The following is a 19,834-nucleotide window of genomic DNA, read 5'->3' as shown; positions in this document are numbered from 1 at the left end:
TTCAAGTTGATCATAAATGTCCTTAGTCTTCGTGAGATGCTCTTGTAGGGACGTGAGTTCATCCATCACGATAAACAATAATTGGTTCTTTAGGAAGAACGCTTAGCTCTTGTCGGATGTCTCATGCAGCTTCTTTAGATGCTTGTGGATGTTTGATGCTGACTTACCATAAGGAATTTGAGGCAATTGATCATGTGTGACAGAGAGCTTGAGAAGCATAATAGTTTCTCGATTCCAATCACCAAATTTGTCATGGTATGCTTGGATTATGGCAAGACGGGTCTCTGTTCCCAAAACAAGCGTATCAAGGTGGTGATATTCAAAGATTTTCCGCATATGTAGCTTCTAGGTGTTATAATTTTGCCTTTGAATCTTTGATTACCTTCCAATATTAAGTTGGTCAATGACACTATCTTGCACATTTCCTAACCCACAAATATCAAGAAATAAAAAAGAGGCTATAGAACAGACTCTAAAAAAAGAAACTCGATACAAAAAATAGAGGCAAATGTAGGCACAAACTTCAAAAAATAAATTACCTTCCAATGTTAAGTTGGTCAATGACACTATCTTGCACATTTCCTAACCCACAAATATCAAGAAATAAAAAAGAGGCTGTAGAACAGACTCTAAAAAAAGAAACTCGATACAAAAAATAGAGGCAAATGCAGGCACAAACTTCAAAAAATAATAAAGTACAGTTGGCATAGATTTCAACAAATGTTTTTGGCCAACCCAAAAAATCCAATGAAGACCTAGAAAAAAATCTCAAAAAACCCACAAGGAATCTATAATCAAATATAATTTCGTCTACTATGTAACTCAAGGCACAAAAATTGAGACACAAAATTTTGACGTTAGGTTTTGAAAGACCCACCAAGAATCTTCAAATGTAGGTGAAACACAAGTACGATCCATAGAAGTGTCTACAAGACAAAAAGTTCGAAGAAGAGCAAAAAATACAATTTACAGATAAAGAAGTCTGCTTGAGTTGTCGCTTGTAGAAAAGATAGATGCAAGAAAAAAACATGTGATGTGCAGAGGGAAAACTGTGTCCTAGATGCCTAGAACAGAGGGGGGAAAAATGAATGTCATGGGTTGGTGAAAACAATCGAAAGTCTTCAAAATAGAGCTGTTGAAGCTCACAAAAGAGACCAAAAATCCATCAGAAAACCCTCTTCATGGCACACGATTCTACAAAACACTTAGGTCCTTCAAAAAGAACAATTTTGTTTTCCAAAAAATTGAATTTTTGAATTTTTTTAAAGAAAAATAAAGCTTTGTATGAACATTTGGATACCATATTATTGAGAAGTATTTGGTAAATTATTTGTTGTATTAACAAATGATCAAGACAATCATTATAAAGAATTTACAGATGTAGTGAATAACAAGTTTCTAATGAGAAATTAGATAAGATCGTAGAAAGGATCTTATCTACCTATTTTACTTAATGTACAAAAGATGACCATTGAAGTATAATATAATAGTACTCTAATACAACTGCCATCAAATTTGGAATTTTATTTTTATTCTAAGTTGCTGATTCGGGTTCGGGGACGGATTCGGGTTCGAGGTTCGGGTTCATGGGTTCGGGCAATTTTTTTTTCCCATTTGGGTTCGTGGGTGGGTTCGTGAGTGTGTATATATGTATATATATAAACACACACACATACACATATAACACAAGAGAAACATGCATAGTTGCAAAACAAAGTCATTTCATAGTATGAATAATTGTTGCTTGATCATTGATCAATGCCAAATGTCAACAATAAACATTAAATACTCGCTCATTAATCGATCTTGATGATTGTAAAGAAAATTATACATTGAATTACTAAATTGCAAAACATAGACTAGTTCATCAAATAATAAAGTTTGAAACATCATGATAGATGACAAGTGTTTAGTAGTTTATCAATAATCATCGTATCAAATGCCCTTCAAGGGTCAAATGGATCATCATAAAATGAGGGATCAATGGCTTCATCCCCAATTGCAACTATATCTAGATCCTCATCATTGGAATCCAAACTGGTTCCACTAATCTCATATGCTGCTATATCATCCTCCTCCTCCTCAACGTAAGAGATTAGATGAGTGAAATATCTTTTATTAAGTTCCTTTTAGAGGTACATAAGAAAAAAAACAAAAAAACACTCTTTAAAGTTGTTTTAGCCCCAGGTCCTCTTGGGTTCATTGTGGGTTCATCTGGGTTCGCTCCAACAAGGACCCAGCCAAACCCATAGTCCAAACTAAGGACCTAGCCCAGACCGCAGTGGACCTATGGGCGAATCTGGACCCATGCGGACCCGGACCCGAATCCAAGCAACAAGGGACGAATCCGGCAACTTAGTTTTTATTTTAAAGAAATCAGGAAATATCTCTTGAGGAAATATAATTTTTCCATAAGATAAGATTTGTTTTATTTTTTATTTTCCAGCATTGAGCTATACAATTAATTGATGTCTTTGTTGGGAACATCCTAATGATTTTGTTAGGGTGTATTCCAAATTCCTATTGAAAGTTATTCCTCATCAATGTTAAAGCTTTACAATTACATGTAAATCCACACCCTTAGCCTTGCACAATTTTCCTTCCTAGTTAGCTAACACCTTTCTTAAATTTGCTTGATATCTACAAAAGCTACTTTGCCGAGAACATAAAACAAGAAAAATAATTGCAACATGTGATGAGAAATAGGTGTAAGAGATCACACATAAGTGATGAATCTTCTATGCATCACAAAGATGCTTGATAGTAAATTTTATTATTAGTAAAATAATGATGGACAAGGACTAGATTTTTCAAAATTTTATGATCTCAAGGCCAAAAAAAAATCATGTGTCATTTAAACATATTTGCCTAAAATAAAAAATGCAAAATCTTGAAATAGAAAACATAGAAAAATGTTAGAAAAGCCTAGCCGTACCTTATTAAACCCTGTTGTACTTGATGTGGATTGTAATCTCCCCTTCTAAGACTTAACTCTAATTTGCCCTAGAGTTGTCAAGTGAGGTATATAAAGTGTAGATTGCCAACTTTGTATCTTGAATTACAACTTGCAGCCAAGTTAGTTACAAATAGACGAGTAAAAGTATACTTCAACAATGTTCCAAAGAGAATTCTAATCATTATAATATATGAGCAAATATATGTAATTCGACAATGCTATTAAAATAACAAACACCACTATAATTAATATAATATACAGGTAGGATTCTCTTAAGATCTTCTCCAATAACCATCTACGTCATGAATTGCCTTGGGGAATCACACAAGGCGCCTCAAGCCTATCAATCAAGCCCAAGAGCATAGAATGACACTCGCCATTCAGCCTTCCGGTCCCTCTTGGGTCACCACTACTCAATTGTACCTTATGCTACTTGCAATCCTTACAATTAACTTATTTGCTCTTCACAATGGGATGGTTTAATGGTTGTAGGTTGTAAAGGAATATTTTTAATCATTATACATGCCTCTGCATCATGAATTACCATGGGGGATCACACAAGACTCCTTGAGCTTGTCCATCAAGCCAAGGAGCACGGAATGACACTTGTCTTTCGTCCTCCTAGTCCCTTTCGGGGCACTTACTCAAATGGACCTTATGCTACTTACATTCCTTGCACGTACCCTATTCCCCCTCCCTAATGGGACAACGGATTGGATAAAGTGTGAAGAGTTATTAATATCTATTATGCACTAGTGACAATATCTTAACTACCTATGATTCCTACTTATCAAGTGCTACACAAGATAGCAAGTCAGCAAAAACAAAATTCTTTGCATTATGCATCATACCTAGCACCTAACATAGCCCGCTGACTTTCCCTTAGTAATTCTGAAATCAAATAATCAATTAAGACAATCAAATCAAATAGTATATAAAGATCGATTGACTTGCTGTTTGCCTTATAGCAGTTTGATTTTCTCTTATATTCATATACCGATATCTTTTCCTTTTTCTTTTATTCCCTCTTTTTTCTCTTCTTGTGTTCTCCTTGATGCTATGAATATCTCAAATCTGGCGTTCGTTATTGGGACTCATTAGAGTCATGTTCACCCTCTTCTGACATTTTTGTCTTCCACTAGTTGTCAACTTTCAAATATGAGACTAGGAATCCTTGTGGGGTTATGGTTCTGGGGGTATTGCTTGTCTTGTCAAGGACATGATTCAAGATATGGTCTCCCTTGTCCTCTCAGATGCCTTTGCTAGATTCATGTGGGTTTGTTTTTGTTGCATTGCTGCACATGTCAGGGAAATCTTTTTTGGGGTCTACTACTGTCCCCTGGTGTCCTTCCCCTATGTTATTCACAATTTTCATGAGGAGGACCCCTTCTCTGACCTTTATGACAACGTCTTTCAGTTTTCTACGGTTGGGAAAGTTCTTTTTCTTGGGGACTGCAATGCTAGGGCTCAGATGACATAGGGTCCCATGCACTCTAGGGCTACTAATTCTTTATGTATTGAGGATGTGAACCTGGTCCACTTGAGATTCCATAGATCTTCAAAGGATGCGAATGGTCCTCTAACTAAGCACAACAGACATCATTTACAACTTAGTGAGTTCTTGGACTTGGTGCTTCTGAACAGGTTATCTTGCTTTCCTGGTTCACACTTTTTCACATCCAGGGCTCTTGGTGGTGGTGCTTGTTTCGTGAATAACATTCTTTTCGGACAATACCTTATTCCCTCCATTAGCCATTTCTCCATCTCCCCCCATTCCTTTGGCCAACCATGCTTTGCTTCATCTCTCCGTTTCTTGCAACATCCTCTCCCCCACCCTTGCCTTCCCTCTACGTATATTGTTTTCTTTGATGACAAAGACCCCAACCTGTTTACCCACTATCTCAAACAATTTCTCCTCCCTTTCTTCGTTTTCTCCTCCATGGGGTGTGCCTCTTCCATCTTCCCTTGTTTGCCCACTTCCCTTTGGGATGCTGCCTTGTCTTCCTTCCCGCATACCTCTACCCCCCATCTCCCCCCTCCTAGGCTTAAGAACATTTTTCCTATGAACAAGTAGTACGATGAGGACTATAAGCCTCTCATCAAACCCTACGTTCAACTTCGTTTTCAATCACCCTTCTTACACCTCCCTTTAACACTCCCACTGCTATCTTTTGTGCTTTAAGAAGCACCTCCACATCGCCCAACATAGATGCTCCTTTCTTACCTCCCTCCATTGTGCGCTTGAGCTCTTTTGGCATACCTTCTTCCTTAGCCATACCTCTTTCCCCCCAACTCTTGATCACAATCTGTTGGTTTTCCCATATGTCTGAGCTTTACGATGTCCCTGGATAGCAACCTTTCCAAGTTGCTTCCCCCTTCACTGTCACCTCTTCACCTAAACCACCAATAGAGAGGCTGTTAGATATATGCATCCTAACAGAGCTGTTGACAAGGAGGGTTTATAAGTTGAGTTCTTTAAACATAATTGGTGTCCTACTTGGTTGATTTATTTTACCAGATTGTTTGCACGGGTTCCCCCCTCTTCGCTACACTGCATCATTCATCTAATTCACAAAATGGGTCCCACATCAGTCCCGATAACTACAAGACCATTATGGTTGTGCACACCTTCTGCAAGTTATATGCCACAACTCTTCATATTCTCCTTCCTAGGGAGTTGGATCATCAACATATCTAGGCTTAGGGGCATGCAGGTTTCAGACATGACATTCAGATAATAGATCGTATATTCACTCTCTGGAGTATAATTGAGGAGGCGCATCATTGCTCCTTGAAGGCTTATTGTTTCTTTGTGAACATTTACAAATCCTTTTACCCTGCCTGCAGGATGACTCTTTCAGTGGCTTTGGGACATTGGTGTTTTTGAGACTCTTCTAGCAACCATCATGAGACTCTACAAGATGGTTGTGGGTCGTCTTAGGACCCCCTTCAGGTTTTTTGACTTTCTTAAGAGCACTATCAGGGTTGCCTCTTGTCACCTACCCTCTTTGGCTTCTACATTGATGAGCTTAAGAGGTATCTTCAAGACCACACTTTTGTTGTCGGTAATTATTGTGTAGCCGACGGGACGTATGTCGTCGGCTACATAGTATTTACCGACGACATATGTCCTGTCGGCTACACAATAATTAGTGGAAACATCTTCAATGCAAGAAGGGAGCCATTCCATACGGTAGGAACTGGAGAGGGAGAAGAAGATTGCAGTACACCGGTAGACGCGGAAGAAGGGTGACAGGAGGTTTTCTAAAAATAAAATAAAATGACGACAGATTGAAATAGTTTAGAATGAGTAACGCATTATGCCGAAGGGAAGGGAGAGATATAAATAGGTAGAAAACGCAAGTAGTTGCCAGAAAGAGTGTGGGATCAGAAGAAAATCACAAAAATGGTGTGTTCCATAGGCTTTTGTGTGGGTTTGAGAGTGCTAATTTGGTCTTGGCAGCGGGGGTGCTGCCCCTCGACCCCGCCTTGTAACGTGACAAGGAGCGTGCTTGGGGTGCTGCCACAGGACCCCGCGGGGGCGCTGCCCCTTGACCTCGTTGGCAACAATGCTCCCTAGAGCCCCAATTGGTGTGGTTATGAGTCGTGGGAAGTGTGACTAGTTGATGAGACTTGGAGCTGCTGCAGGCATGGAGTGTCTATGTGCTAGAGGCACTTGGAGTAGGTGTTGGACGTGAGGCTGTCTTGATGGATGCATAGAGAGCTCGAGAGGAGTTGATTATCCAGTTGGAGGCAGTACGACACTTGGCTTAGGGTACCTAGGAGTTGGAAACAGAGAAAGCGACACGGGTGGCTATCAAGGTTAGTTAAGGAAATGATATTGTGTTAGCAAAGGTTGCAGATGTTTGGAGACCAGTTTGATGTAGGCACGGAACGAATGTGAAAGTGGTGTGACAAAAACAAATTTATCTTGTTGTAGTTAGTCAGTTAATGTATTTCGTTTTGTTAATCTGTCTCGGAGATTTTGTAATTGTCATTCGAAGACCACTTTTTCTTTTGGGGGAGATGATGTCGTTGGTAATTATTGTGTAGCTGACGGGATGTATGTCGTCGGTAAATACTATGTAGCCGACGAGCCCTTCAGGAAGGTTCTTGTTATGTAGCCGACGGCCCTTCGGGAAAGTTCTTAGGAAAGTATTTATACACCCTCTGGGATCATTGTAATGATTATCAGAAGCATAATGTAATATCTTTGGCATATGCGAATAATAAAAGGAGTACTGTTGTTCTTGTCTATTGTCTGTGTGCATTAATCTATTTACCCATACGATAAACAACTTCCTTGGGGATGGTTGTCTTCTTCACCAGGCTATGATTTCTTTCCTGCCTTTTGCAGATGATGTTCTTTGGAGGCTTTATAGCATCAACTTGATAGTCTCACATCCTCTTGCAAGTTATGGCAGTTGACAGTGAACTTGGAGAATACGAAGGTGATGGTCTTCAATGTTCGTAAAATTTATCACCTCCATTTCATCTTTAGGGGCCTTGATAGGGGTCAAGCTTTTGGGGCCGTGCTTTACCATGAGGCTCACCCTTCAACCACAAATTAATAAGGGTTATAGTTCATTAGCCATCCTTAAGAGATAGTGCTTCTGTCACCATTTTCAAGACACTTTGTCCAAGATGACACTTATGGATACGCCTATTAGACCTACTGTCCTATATGGCTCTATTGTGTGGGGTCCTTTGTTGGAGTCTGATTGGGCTTCCGTTGAGCAAGTTCAGATTCTTCCCCTTCGGCATATTATTTGGTGCAAGCAATCCATCTTGCACAATATTATTATTGCATAGTTTGTGGCTTGTCTCTTCAAGCTTGAGGCTATTTATGATTTGGCATGATACCTCCGCCGCCTTTGGGGCTTCCTTGATTTGTCGGAAGGTCGTCACAGGTATTTGTAATTGGCCTAATTCTCTTTAGAGTCTATTTTTGCTTCTGCTCTCCCTTTTGGTCGAGCTAATGGTTGGTTTGTTGAGGCCTCTGCCCTTCTTGGCTCCACTGGAATTAGGATGGATCACCTATCCCCCTTCCACTACTCACTTGATGCATCCCTTCATCTTCTTCCTCCCCATGTGGAGCTGAATGGGTACATCAAAGATGACATTTATAGGCAGTTCATTCATACTATTTAGGGTGACCCCCTACACGGGTCTTCGCCCCAAGATGGCCTTTCATGTGGAGAACTTTTGGGAGTTGAAGGACAAACTGATTGTTCACCCTTCCTACCTTTCCTTGCACTGGTCCCACTCCCTCAGGATCCCTTTGGGCTCCTTTCGAGTGGGCTCCCACAGGCTTTGTTCAAGACCAATCACCTTATAGACAATGATCACAAGATTTGCCAGTTTTTCAGGATTGATGAGATTGAGTTCAAGGTGTACTTCATTTTTTCGTTCTCCTCTATGCTATAAGATCAGAGGAAGATTTTACTACCTTTCAGGGAGGCACGGTCTCTCTCCACCTTCTTTAGATATGCAAACCAGTTGTGTCTTCCCCTCTATTTTCCAGAACCACTAGGCTTCGCGAACACACGCTCCAGCATCGACACTCCACGATGTCTCCCTCTTGCCAGCTTATTACCTCCTTTAGTGGGACTCACTCGGCACGTGGTGCCAAGCAGCCGCTTTGCACTGCCCCTTTATCTAGATCTGTGAGGTCCAGGTTGACATCTTCTCCAATGCAGCTTTCTTCCTCCAGGATCACCATGAGGTCGTCTAGGACTTTGACAGGTCCTAGTGACTATCCATCGGTTCAGAAGTTTTTCTCAGCTGTTAGGGACCCTTAAGGGGGATCTCGATGGTTCTTTCTTTCCTCCATTTCTTTCCCTTTGATTTTGTTTCTGCTGTTGTTGTTGTATCTTTCTTGGAGGCCGTTTGGTGTCCATACTGTGCACTGGCCCCCTTTTCATTGTTCTTGTCAGTCCCTTCGACTCTTTGTGGTCTTTAGTTGGACATTAATAAATTTATATGATCTTATTTCTCAATATATGTTAAGTTTACTTTATTGCTCCACACTATCTTATTGAATGATCTATTATATTCTCTTCATATACAGATTTTCTGGCGAATATATGATCTTCTAACTCCACATTCACTGATACACGTTAATATATATCTGATTTGCTCTTCAGTTTCTCTTCTTTATACTCAAAAAGCTGCTGTCAATCCTACTGATTGTTCATTGTGTTCTTTACAAAATCTGCATATAAATATAAAAATATTGTGTAGATCTACTTTAATTCATTCCTCTTTTCTTTATGTCAAACTTAATCTTGCTTTTACACCTATCATACCTCTTATGGAAGCAGTTGACTCATTCAAAGGAGGGACGACTTGTCCCAAGGGGCATGACTTCTTCAGGGAGTTATGCCTCTTCTTATCGTAATTAATTTTAACTCATTTAGTCCAGTGCTGATTAATTGCTCCTTATTTATATCTTTAATTGCTGCCTTAATTGTTTGTTTTCTGGTCAGCTAGGCACATGAATGACATTAATTTAATTGATTTCCCTTATGTAAAGAGTCAGCCCTAAAGCTAATAATCTTTAATTTAATTGAGATATTAAATATGTCTAAAACTCAGTCAGTCCTCCTGCAATCTGGGATATTAAACTCTCATCCCGGTTGGGGCATGGCATGGATGGAGTTGTTCTTCTATCTTGCTCTTCTACCTCTTGAACTTCCGATTCAGCATGTCTCTATATCTTCTTCAAGAACCTAAATTGGTATTTCTTCATTAACATTATCCATCAAGCTGCCATGGTTCTGCATCATTTGATTCCTTTGTAGTCAGTGGGTGCATTTTTCTTACAATAGCTTTTGGAATTTTGTCAATTTGTTCCCATTGAATGGCGACAAATATTGCAGGAGATTGGATAAATTACCTAGAATAAGTGTGTCTCCTTTATATTTTAAGAGGCGTGGCTTACCTAGCATGATACAATTTTGGGGTTTATGTACAATTAACTTGAATATACAAAAAGTAAAAATAAAAAAGAAAATAAAGAGAAAGATGGGTTATATGGAGCTGTAGAATACTAAAAACACAGAGAAGTGCCTAGCATTGTTCACAAGCTGATAAATAGTGAAAGAATTCACCCCTTGCAAGCAAACATGCAAATAGGAATATGTGGAAAACATTTATGTGCATTGTGCTTTAAATAGATGAAAACTTTGGAAAACACAGAGTTTTCACATCAAAACTAGCTACACATTGGCTTTGCAAATCTTGCACTTCAAAATTATAGAACATAATTGGTCAAGGATTATGAGACTGAATTTTATTGGAATTGATTGCACAGAGAATAATACACTCATTCAAAATAACAGTAAAGCTGATTTTTGTAAAGAAAGATCAGTTATAATAATCTAAATCATAGTTCCATGGAGTTTCCTAATTGGGGGATATGGGGGGACAGTAGTGGGGGCGGGGCTGAAATACATATGGTACTTATAAACATAGTTATACAAAGACAGTATAAATTTAAGAGTTACAAATGAAACTTTGACAAACTAGTAAGTTTAGGAACTACTGAACTTTAGAGTGAACGATAACAATTTGCCATTTAATAATGAAAATGTCCATTTGAAATAAATATTCTATTCAGGATTATATGGTGATGATTACAATGTGTACAATGATGATTATGTGCATAGGAACAAAATGGAGTGTAGTGAGGCCTCTAATCATCCCCAAATTCCTCACCACTAGAATTGTTGGGCTCCACGTGGTCAAGCTAATACATACTAATACTAAACAATCCTGTTTGTGTAGCATCCTCATTAATATGTGCTGTCACCTCTGGATCTATATCCCACCATGGTGTTGGACTCTCCTCATAATAGTGTGATGTGGTCAATAAGGATTCAAGGGTGTTTTATAGGGTTTATGGGGTTTAGATGGGGCCTATATGCCATTAGGGTTAAACCTTGGTCATAGGGATAAAAAAAATTGAGTTTAAAAACATTTATTTGGCTATCAGGTTGTACGTGTCTCCCTAGCATCTCTGAGAATTTTGAGACTCCTAGATGTTCCTCAGACATCTTGGGGATGTTGCATTTTGCCCATGTCTTTGCATCTTGGAGATGTGCCTATCCTGAAAATGTGGGAGTTTTTCGGGTGGGGGTTATGTGTCCCTGTAGAATACTATCTTAAAGAAATGCTATTTATGACACATTAATTTCGTATTCCTTACACAATAAAAGAGCATGTAGAAAATTCCTCTATGCAGACATCTTGCAAGTGCTCCAAAAGACAAAGAAAGAAACCTTTATTCGTTCAAGTCTTTTATGCCATCTGAGTTGCATAAGTAGTTGTGGAGCCTCCTTTAACTATCAACATAGCTTCCAATCGCCTTCTTAATCCGGAACATAACCTCCCATGTACTTGACACTTTTATTAAATGCCCCCTTAATGAATTGATTTACTTGTAAATTAATTATTACAATATGCATATAGTATAAGATTGACTAGATGCTATACCTTATCTAACACTAGAATGATAATCGATTGATTGAAAACTGAAGTAATTACAAAGGGAAGAAAGATTCCTCAAATAAGGAATTACAAAGATGACGTTTCTAAAAGAAACAATTGCAAACTCAAAGTAGAAGAAGAACGATATTAAACTAGCTGATTGACACACAAAAGATAGACAGTTACTCACTAAACTAACTAGATAATTTAAAAGACTTAAAACGGCCATTATAAGTCGAATAGTACAAAATAATTGTATTACCCTCTCTTATTGGTCAATTTTTTAACTAACTGTCCTACAAAAGGCTTGACAAAGTTTGCAGGTCATTTGGCTATGAATACATAGAAGGCTGAATCCTTCTCTTTAGAATGTTTTGTGATACAAACCTGTTTCTGAGACCCTTTGTATATGACCAAGTTTACCACAAAAGTGACGTGATGTTCTTCTTCAAAGTCTCATCAGATTTGCTAAGTCTTTTCTCCTGAGTGGACTTGTCTTTGCCTTTGTCCTTGGCAGTAAACACTTGTTCCACACTGGCCATGTCACTTCTACCAAACTGTTGTCTCCACCTGGGTTGCTGCAGTAGCTTATTCAATAGCTATTTAAAATTCAAATCTGCATTATGGATGTAGTGGTAAACTTTTTGATGAAGCGCTAATAGTATTGTGGTAAGCTTTTCAACATGATGACCACCATATCCACTTCTTCCTTCTTGGAACCAGTGGCCTCTAGCTGATCGCATATATCCTTGTTCTGCCTAAGATGCTCTTACAGCGACATCTTATCATACATCATGATTGAAAATGACATATTCTTTAAATAGAATGCATTTTCCTTGTCTGATGTTCCATGGAGACTCTTTAGGTGCTTCCAAATCTTCGTAGCAATCTTGTCAAATGACACTTTTGGAAGCATGTCATCGGTGATAGATAACTTTGACAACATAACTGCTTCATGGTCACACTCGTCAAACTTGTCCTGGTCTTTGCCTGTTGTTGTAGGGTGAGTAGTGTTACTAAGAACAATCTTGTCTAGGCATCGATACTCAAAAATAGAGAGCATCCCTTTCTTCTAGGGATGTAGTTCTTTATGTTGAAGAGCTGATTGCTTTTCAACATGATGTTTTGAAAACCTCCATCGCATGGTCTAAGAAAGAAACAAGGCATGGTTGTGGTAAAAAATGCAACTCAAAACTGTGTGAATAACCCTTGTAGATGATGTGAAAACTTTGTTGTGACTCCCACTTTTTTTCTTGTGTGGGCAGAGAAAGACATTGCTCAGGTTCTTCTGTAAAAATAATCGGTGATCTTCAAGCCGTGATTCTTTTAGATAAAAGAATGATTAAAACACCTTTAGCCAGACATGCGCAGTCCTTCCTTCAGAAAGTTTTGAAAAATAAAAGATTGTGATAAAGATTATGGGAATCTATTCCAAGTAAAACACTGTGAATTTAAAAATTCACCTAGAAACCTGTGGGCTTTTGTACTCTGATACCGCGAAATGATGATTGATTGAAAAACAATGTAATTACAAAGGAGAGGAAGGCTTTTTAAATACGGAACGAGAAAACAAAGAAATAAAAATGAACACCAAGAAAATTTATGCTGGGAAAAACCCTCCTCACTGAGGGAAACAACCCAGCCCACTTAAAAGTAAATCCTTTGTTTAGATCCTTAAAGTTAATTACAAACAATCTGCTACTGATAGACACTTCAATAACTTTAAAAACAGTGTTCTCAATATTATGTCTTCAAGCAAGATATGATGCCCAATAAAAGATTACCGCAAACTATATCATTTAAATGATAAACTGCTCATACAGAGTACATGCTGAAGCAAATTTTATACATAGATAATGCTGTAGATACACTTCACTGAACTTTTAAGAAAGACCTTATTTGTTTCCTGAATTGAGTGCTACCTACAATAAACCATACACATGCTACCATATACGGTGATCAAAATTGGAAGAGCGAATGTTTGAAAATATGTGATAAAAACTTTTCATACTCCCAGATGAATCATGGTGATGTTGCATCTTTCACCGTTATTAACAATCAAACCAAGAAACATATTGCTTGTAAAAGAGACGATAATCCATGAGTCGAATGCTGCTTCAGTAATAAGAAAAGACCACTATATCCACAATGAGGTGGAAATGAAAAGGGTGCCATGTCATCAATGGCAAATAATAAAATAAGCTGGAAAATATATAACTCGTGAACAAGCTGGAACAAGGAACTCATGAACAAGTTGAGATATATAACTCACAAACCAATATACTGAATATATATGTGAAGACATTGCACATAATATCATATTAACACAACCTTGAGAAACGAAGAATGCATCACACAACATTAATAGGACGTAGCAGAGAATGCTGATAAAGGTAGACATCAAATGATAACAAGAAAGCATAATGAGCTCTTTTAGAGATGAGCATCAAAACTGAATCATGAATTTTGAATCAACATGAGTAGAAAACAATCTGCAATCTTTAATAGCTGCAATCTTCAATAGTGGTAAGATCTTTATTGCAGCTACCCTTTTTCAACACTCTCTCTTAGCAAGAGGGAGATCTTTAGAGAGCCATCTCATGGAAAATACACATAGTTGCAACCAGGGAAAATATCAACACAAATCTCATCATAGATTTTCTTAATAGGATTGTTATCTCAGCATAACAATAAAAAATCACCATAGCTACTACTAGAGGGTGAGAATTGATGATACGAAAAAGTGTCACACACATGAATTCCACCGTGCCTACACGTAGAGGGTGGATTCACTAGGTCTACATGCAGAGGGTGGACAAGATGAGGGCTTGCACCTCAATCTTTTCTCAGAGAAGACTGCAATTCCACCATGCCTACTCGTGGAGGGTGTATCCACCATGCCTCCTTGTACCGGGTGGAATGAGGGCTTCAACCTCAATCTTCTTGTAGAGAAGACTGCACTTCCATCATGCCTATTCGCAAAGGATGGAATGATGAATCTCACCTTGAACTTCTCTCACAGGGAAGTACACATTATGAGATGAAGCAGTGGCGCTGAGATTCTTCCGTAGCATCATTCTCCACAATGCCAAGTTTATCTTGGAAGTAGTTGAGCTTCACCCTAGGAAGAGGTTTAGTGAGAATATCAACAATTTCTTCTTCAATAGAAATGTACTTAAGGTTAACGACCTTTTTTTGGACCATATCTCTTCGATAATGGTATTTGATTTCAAAATGTTTAGATTTGTCATGAAAAACATGATTGACTGAGAGCTTTATACAACTCTGATTATCACAAATAATCATAATAGGATCAACAAGTTGACCAAATAAACCAAGTAATTTGTGAAGCCACACAACTTCCTTTGCAACCATACATGCTGCAACATACTTTGCTTCAATAGTACTTTGAGCCACACAAGTTTGCTTCCTGTTACACCAAGAATTCATAGCTGAACCCAAGCTGAAACAACTTGTAAGTACACTTTCTGTCAAGTTCACACCCTGGCAATAAAGGTGGCCACCCAACAAATAAATAAATACATAAAAGACCATAGTCAAGATTGAAAAATATTAAAAAGATAAAGGTGGCAACATCCTCCACACCCATGCCTTAGTATATTAATGTCGTTCTTTTATATTCATGCTTGCCTGAGTAACTTAATATGTAGGTATATATATACACAGATATATATGTATACACTACAAATGAAACTTGCATACATATATATGTAGATAGACATACATACATATGTACATATCTTATACCCACACAAGTATGAGTATAGATATGATATTGTTATACTAAGACATGATAGAATTCACAAGGTACACTGAGATCATCCACAATATGAAGGTAATCTTTCTTAATTGAGTTTTCTTATAATCTTATATAATTTAATTGGTTAACTCATGGTCATCCAAGGTATACTCTTGCTTGCCTAGCCATTTACTCGGCCATGGTGGTTTAGGACTCATACCTAGTTGCCCAATGATAGGTGGTGCCCTCGTGCCCAAATCTTTTTCTGGCAATGCCTTGCCCCCTTCGCCACGTTACTGCAATAAGGAATTTTCCTTGAAAATATCATATTTGTCAAATCATAAGTTCTTTAACAAGTTATTGTTCATAAAGCGTCATAACGGCTAACTACCATTCCAGTTCCTATAAATGGATAATCCAACATTCCAAGTTTTTCAAGTTATATGATATAATAACATCATATCAATTAACCATCTTACCATTTCACATGATCGTAACTAATTTTACCTATCAACTAACTTCACATGAAACCCAACTACTATATGAGAAGATTTTAAATTAGGCAAAAATTGGGATGTAACAGTAAATAATCTGAATTCAAATAGGCACGCTGATTTGGATATTGCTATTGTTGCATTCTATATGTGCCATGTTCAGATTTTTTAGCTCTTCTTGGATAGGTCATGTGTTGGGGACAATTGCTGACATAGATTGTTTTTTACTTAAATATGGTGATACAAATCGTGTTGTCAAAATTACAGGTGTAGTTGAGAGTAATTGAAGCTTTTTAAAAAAAAAAAATCAGTTTCTGTATAACCTTGAATCATGGTATTCCATCCAACCACATTACATTGAGGCATTCAATCAAGAATTTAACTTCTCTTGTTTTTGCGTCTTGGTTTAGCATCAAACTATGCATTCAAAATCTTGAACAGCTTGACTGTGATTAGGCAGTTACGCGTTTTGGATAGACTATATGTTTTAAGCTCCTCTCTTTGGTTGGTGGTCATGTACTACTAAATCTATGGTTGGCATCTTTTTTAGTGTGACAATTCTCTACAACCTTTTCTAATGTGACAACTCCCTTGGTGGATCAAAAATTTGTCATTAGGCCTCAATGTTGTTTTGTAGGTGATCTATCTATTGCAAGTTGGGATCTAATTCTTTGTGATTGTTGATTCCATCTCATTTCTCTACATTGTTAAATCTCCTTTTTTTTGGTAAGTCAGAAGCGGCTTCAAAAGCTTTTTCTGGTCTGTCATATGCCTATGGTGTCGCCTTAAATGTAAGTGTTTGATTGGTTTGAAGAAGCAATTTGTTTCAATGGATAAATAAGGAAAATTTTGGAGACTATTTTATAAACATGGTTACATGGAGTGCTTAAAGTAATCTTGGGAGCCACTCACTATTGATTATACATTTGATAAGATGTCCAAAATGAATGATCCTTTTCAAGGAGATTTGGAATTGCACCAACTTGTTCATATTTAGAAGTATTTTGGAATTCCAATTGAAGATATATGGCTAGGAGTGATTAATTTTAAGTGATTGGCATGATTATCCTCAATGGATGTACTGACAATTAAGTCTTATTGTTCTAAAGTGGCGATGAAGATTCACTTGATGGTGATGTTGTTATAAATGAATGTTTTGGCGATTTCAGTAATGTATTAGTACTAGAAGCCTTCAAATTATGGAGGTTGGCAGCATCGGAGAATGGAGGAACTTCCATCATCTCAAGTTAGCTTCTTGCTTTGAGATGATGCTTGTATGAGGAGCAATTTTAGTTTTTCTTTCATGCTTCTGTTTTGTTTTCTAATGCTAATAAAATTGAAGAATGCATGTTTTGTGAAGCTTCATTTGGAGATAGGTTTGAGACTTGATATTGCACTAAATATGGATTGTTGTCAAGCAAGCTTCAAAGTATATGATCGAAAATTATATCCTTTCACAGTCATTAGACAATGATAAAGATCTGCCGCATCTCTTAGTAATCATTGTTGAATAATTCAAGACTTTGTGATTCAAGAACACAACTCAAAGCTACACCTTTTTGATGGACAGCTTGACAAAGCCTTGCTTGGTTCAGGGTTTGCTACTTTAGATGAACATTTTCTCAAAATATGTATTCATGTAATCAACATGTTTTATTTCGTAAGCCTTAAGGGCAAGGTGAAGTTGATGTTTTAAAGGATCAATGTAATAAGGTGGGGAATGTTGGCGTAACCATATTACATTATGTCTATGACATTGTTGTTTTTAATTAGTTACTATTGGGTAACTGCTAATATCTTCCAAATGGATGTTGGATGTAACGACTTTCAAGGTATAAATTCCAATGTTGTTTATCAATATGAACTATCTAGATTTTATCATACACTCACAAATCTTTGAACTAATGAACAAATCTTTGAACTAAAATCCATCTTTGCCTCCTTATTTTGATGATGATGCAAGATTGATTTTATGAAAGCTTTCAGCTTTCTTTCATTTCATTATTTGATGAACTTGATACATCTTTTCTCTCGTTTTGCAAGGTAAATTTTGAAGGAGAGGTTTGGAAGGCAAAAGATAAAACTCAAACCTTAAAGATCAAGCTCAAGCTCAAGGATTTCAAATGAGAAGGAGATTCAAATCAGATTATCAAATTACAAATTCAAGTCAAGATCAAGATGGAATCCAAGAAAGCAATGAACAAGGAGAAAGATAAATTAGAGAAAATTTTCACCAACTTGAATTTCCTTAAAAAATTCAAGTTCATTTTGGAAGGATCGAGCTACACAATAACTTCATCACTTCAAGAAGTTTATGTTTCATATGTGCAAGTACAATCAAGTTCGAATCATGGCAATGAGAAAACTTCCAAGAATGAAAGATGGAGAAAATTCAAAGAAGATGAAGCAATTTTGGGAATATGCCATCACAATTGAAGGCTTTATATTGTTGAGTATCAAGAGATATTTTCTTATCTCCAAAGAATTGATCAAGTCTTCAAGAAAAAGATGTTGGTGGGGCACCTAATTGTCTTTTGCCCTAATTGTCTTTTGCCAATCATAAAATTCAAGTTACAAGCACATTCAATTATAGTGCCTTAATGTAATTGGATGATTGGGTGGCAACCCTAATTAAGATTTGTAGGGATTATTTATAGCCGTTGATGTGGAATAGTTCTTGACCCTTCATTGTAATTGAACAAGTATAAAAGGCCAAGGCCTTCTCATTTGTGAAGGGTAGAAGGTTAGTGTTACATCCCAAATTTTGCCCTAATTTTTGATTTGATCATAACTGTTGGATTAACGAATTATTCATGTTCATGTGAAACAAGTTAGTTAATTATATACGTTGTAACAACTGCTAGCAGATTTTTTTTTTTCTTAGTCATGTGAAACAAGTTAGTTAAATTATATATGTTGTATCAACTGTTAACAGATTGTTTCTTTTCTTGATCATGCAAAATGAGTTAATTAAATATGTTGTACCAACCGATAACAGATTATTTCCTTCATGTTCATGTGAAATGAGTTAGTTAATATAGATGTTCAGGAAAATAATCAAGTAACCTATAATTGTCATTAGATGATTGACAATTATGTTGATTAGAATTAACGATAAATATATTTTTGAATTAATGTCTTGGCAAGAATGTATTGTTTGGGTGATTGCAAGAAGAAGACTGAGGAGAGGGGAAGCATTGCTAAACGGGATCATCGGAAGGGGATGGTCGATGGGTTCAGTCATCAGGATCGACAGGTATGACCTAAGATTACCTTTTAAAGGATACGAAGACATGACCACAGGTTACATTATAGGACCACATGAGCTATTAGGAAAACAATAAATTAAAAATTTTAAATAATTTAAATTAAATATAAATCATACCTTGAAAGATTTATTTTTGACAATCTCTTATTTAATCATTATCATAAACTCTTAAATACAAATATATATATATATATATATATATATATATATATATGAAGTGGCACCAATAAATAATAATTATATAATCTATTGATGTCATCTCCTTGATACACATATATAAACGTACATAAGGGCTTATAATAATAATAAAATAAAGATTGAACCCTTCATCTTTTAATTCTTTTCCCTCCTTGTTTCATCTTTTCAAAAATTCAAATTTATGAAGTAATCAAAAGAAAAACTTCTTGATGACCGATGGTAGCCAAAAGGTCACGGTTGACCATTAAAAATCCATCTTTGAGATCGTTTGAGAACAACCTCCTCACTCCTGCAATATCTTCCTTCCTTCCAAGAATTCTACTACGTTTTCATTTTAACCCTGAGATTTCCATCCTTTTTGTAATCCATTTTTACCTCTGCAAATCCGAAATCGTCTTTTAGATTTCATTTGAATCCGCAGTGCCGGAACTGTATTCAAACCTTACTTGGTGGGGAAATCAAGTACACTAGTGGGCGGAGAGAGAGAAACCTGAAATTGGAAATCAGGTTATGCACTTCTTGACTTATTTTTCAGTCGGCTTTTTATTTCCATATTCCTCCAATCTGAAAACAAACTATCAGTCTTATAGAATTAGCATTGCCATTCCTAAATCCTTGGAAGCTGTATATGATATTGAGCCGGATGTTTATTGGAGAGTATAGTTGAA

At 37.0% G+C, this 19,834-nt stretch overlaps 1 protein-coding gene across 3 annotated transcripts in view; it reads left to right on the top strand.

Moving 5' to 3' along the window:
• LOC149529562 (uncharacterized) overlaps nucleotides 1–19,834 on the top strand; it is a 98,648-nt gene that overhangs the window by 20,730 nt on the left and 58,084 nt on the right. Inside the window, exon 2 of one of the 3 annotated variants that reach the window (XM_089811648.1) lies at nucleotides 18,876–18,956. The exons of the other annotated variants lie outside the window; for them this stretch is intronic. Coding sequence (XP_089667774.1) covers nucleotides 18,876–18,956 — 81 coding nt within the window. The remainder of the gene's footprint in view (nucleotides 1–18,875; nucleotides 18,957–19,834) is intronic. 3 annotated transcript variants of the gene reach the window in all.

This window comes from Cupressus sempervirens, chromosome 11 (genome assembly GCF_028749045.1).
Source record: "Cupressus sempervirens isolate cs-2001-9-10 chromosome 11, ASM2874904v1, whole genome shotgun sequence".
NCBI lineage: Eukaryota > Viridiplantae > Streptophyta > Pinopsida > Cupressales > Cupressaceae > Cupressus > Cupressus sempervirens.
The sequence above is the reverse complement of the archived record's forward strand: the minus strand, read 5'-3'. Positions and strand labels throughout refer to the sequence as shown.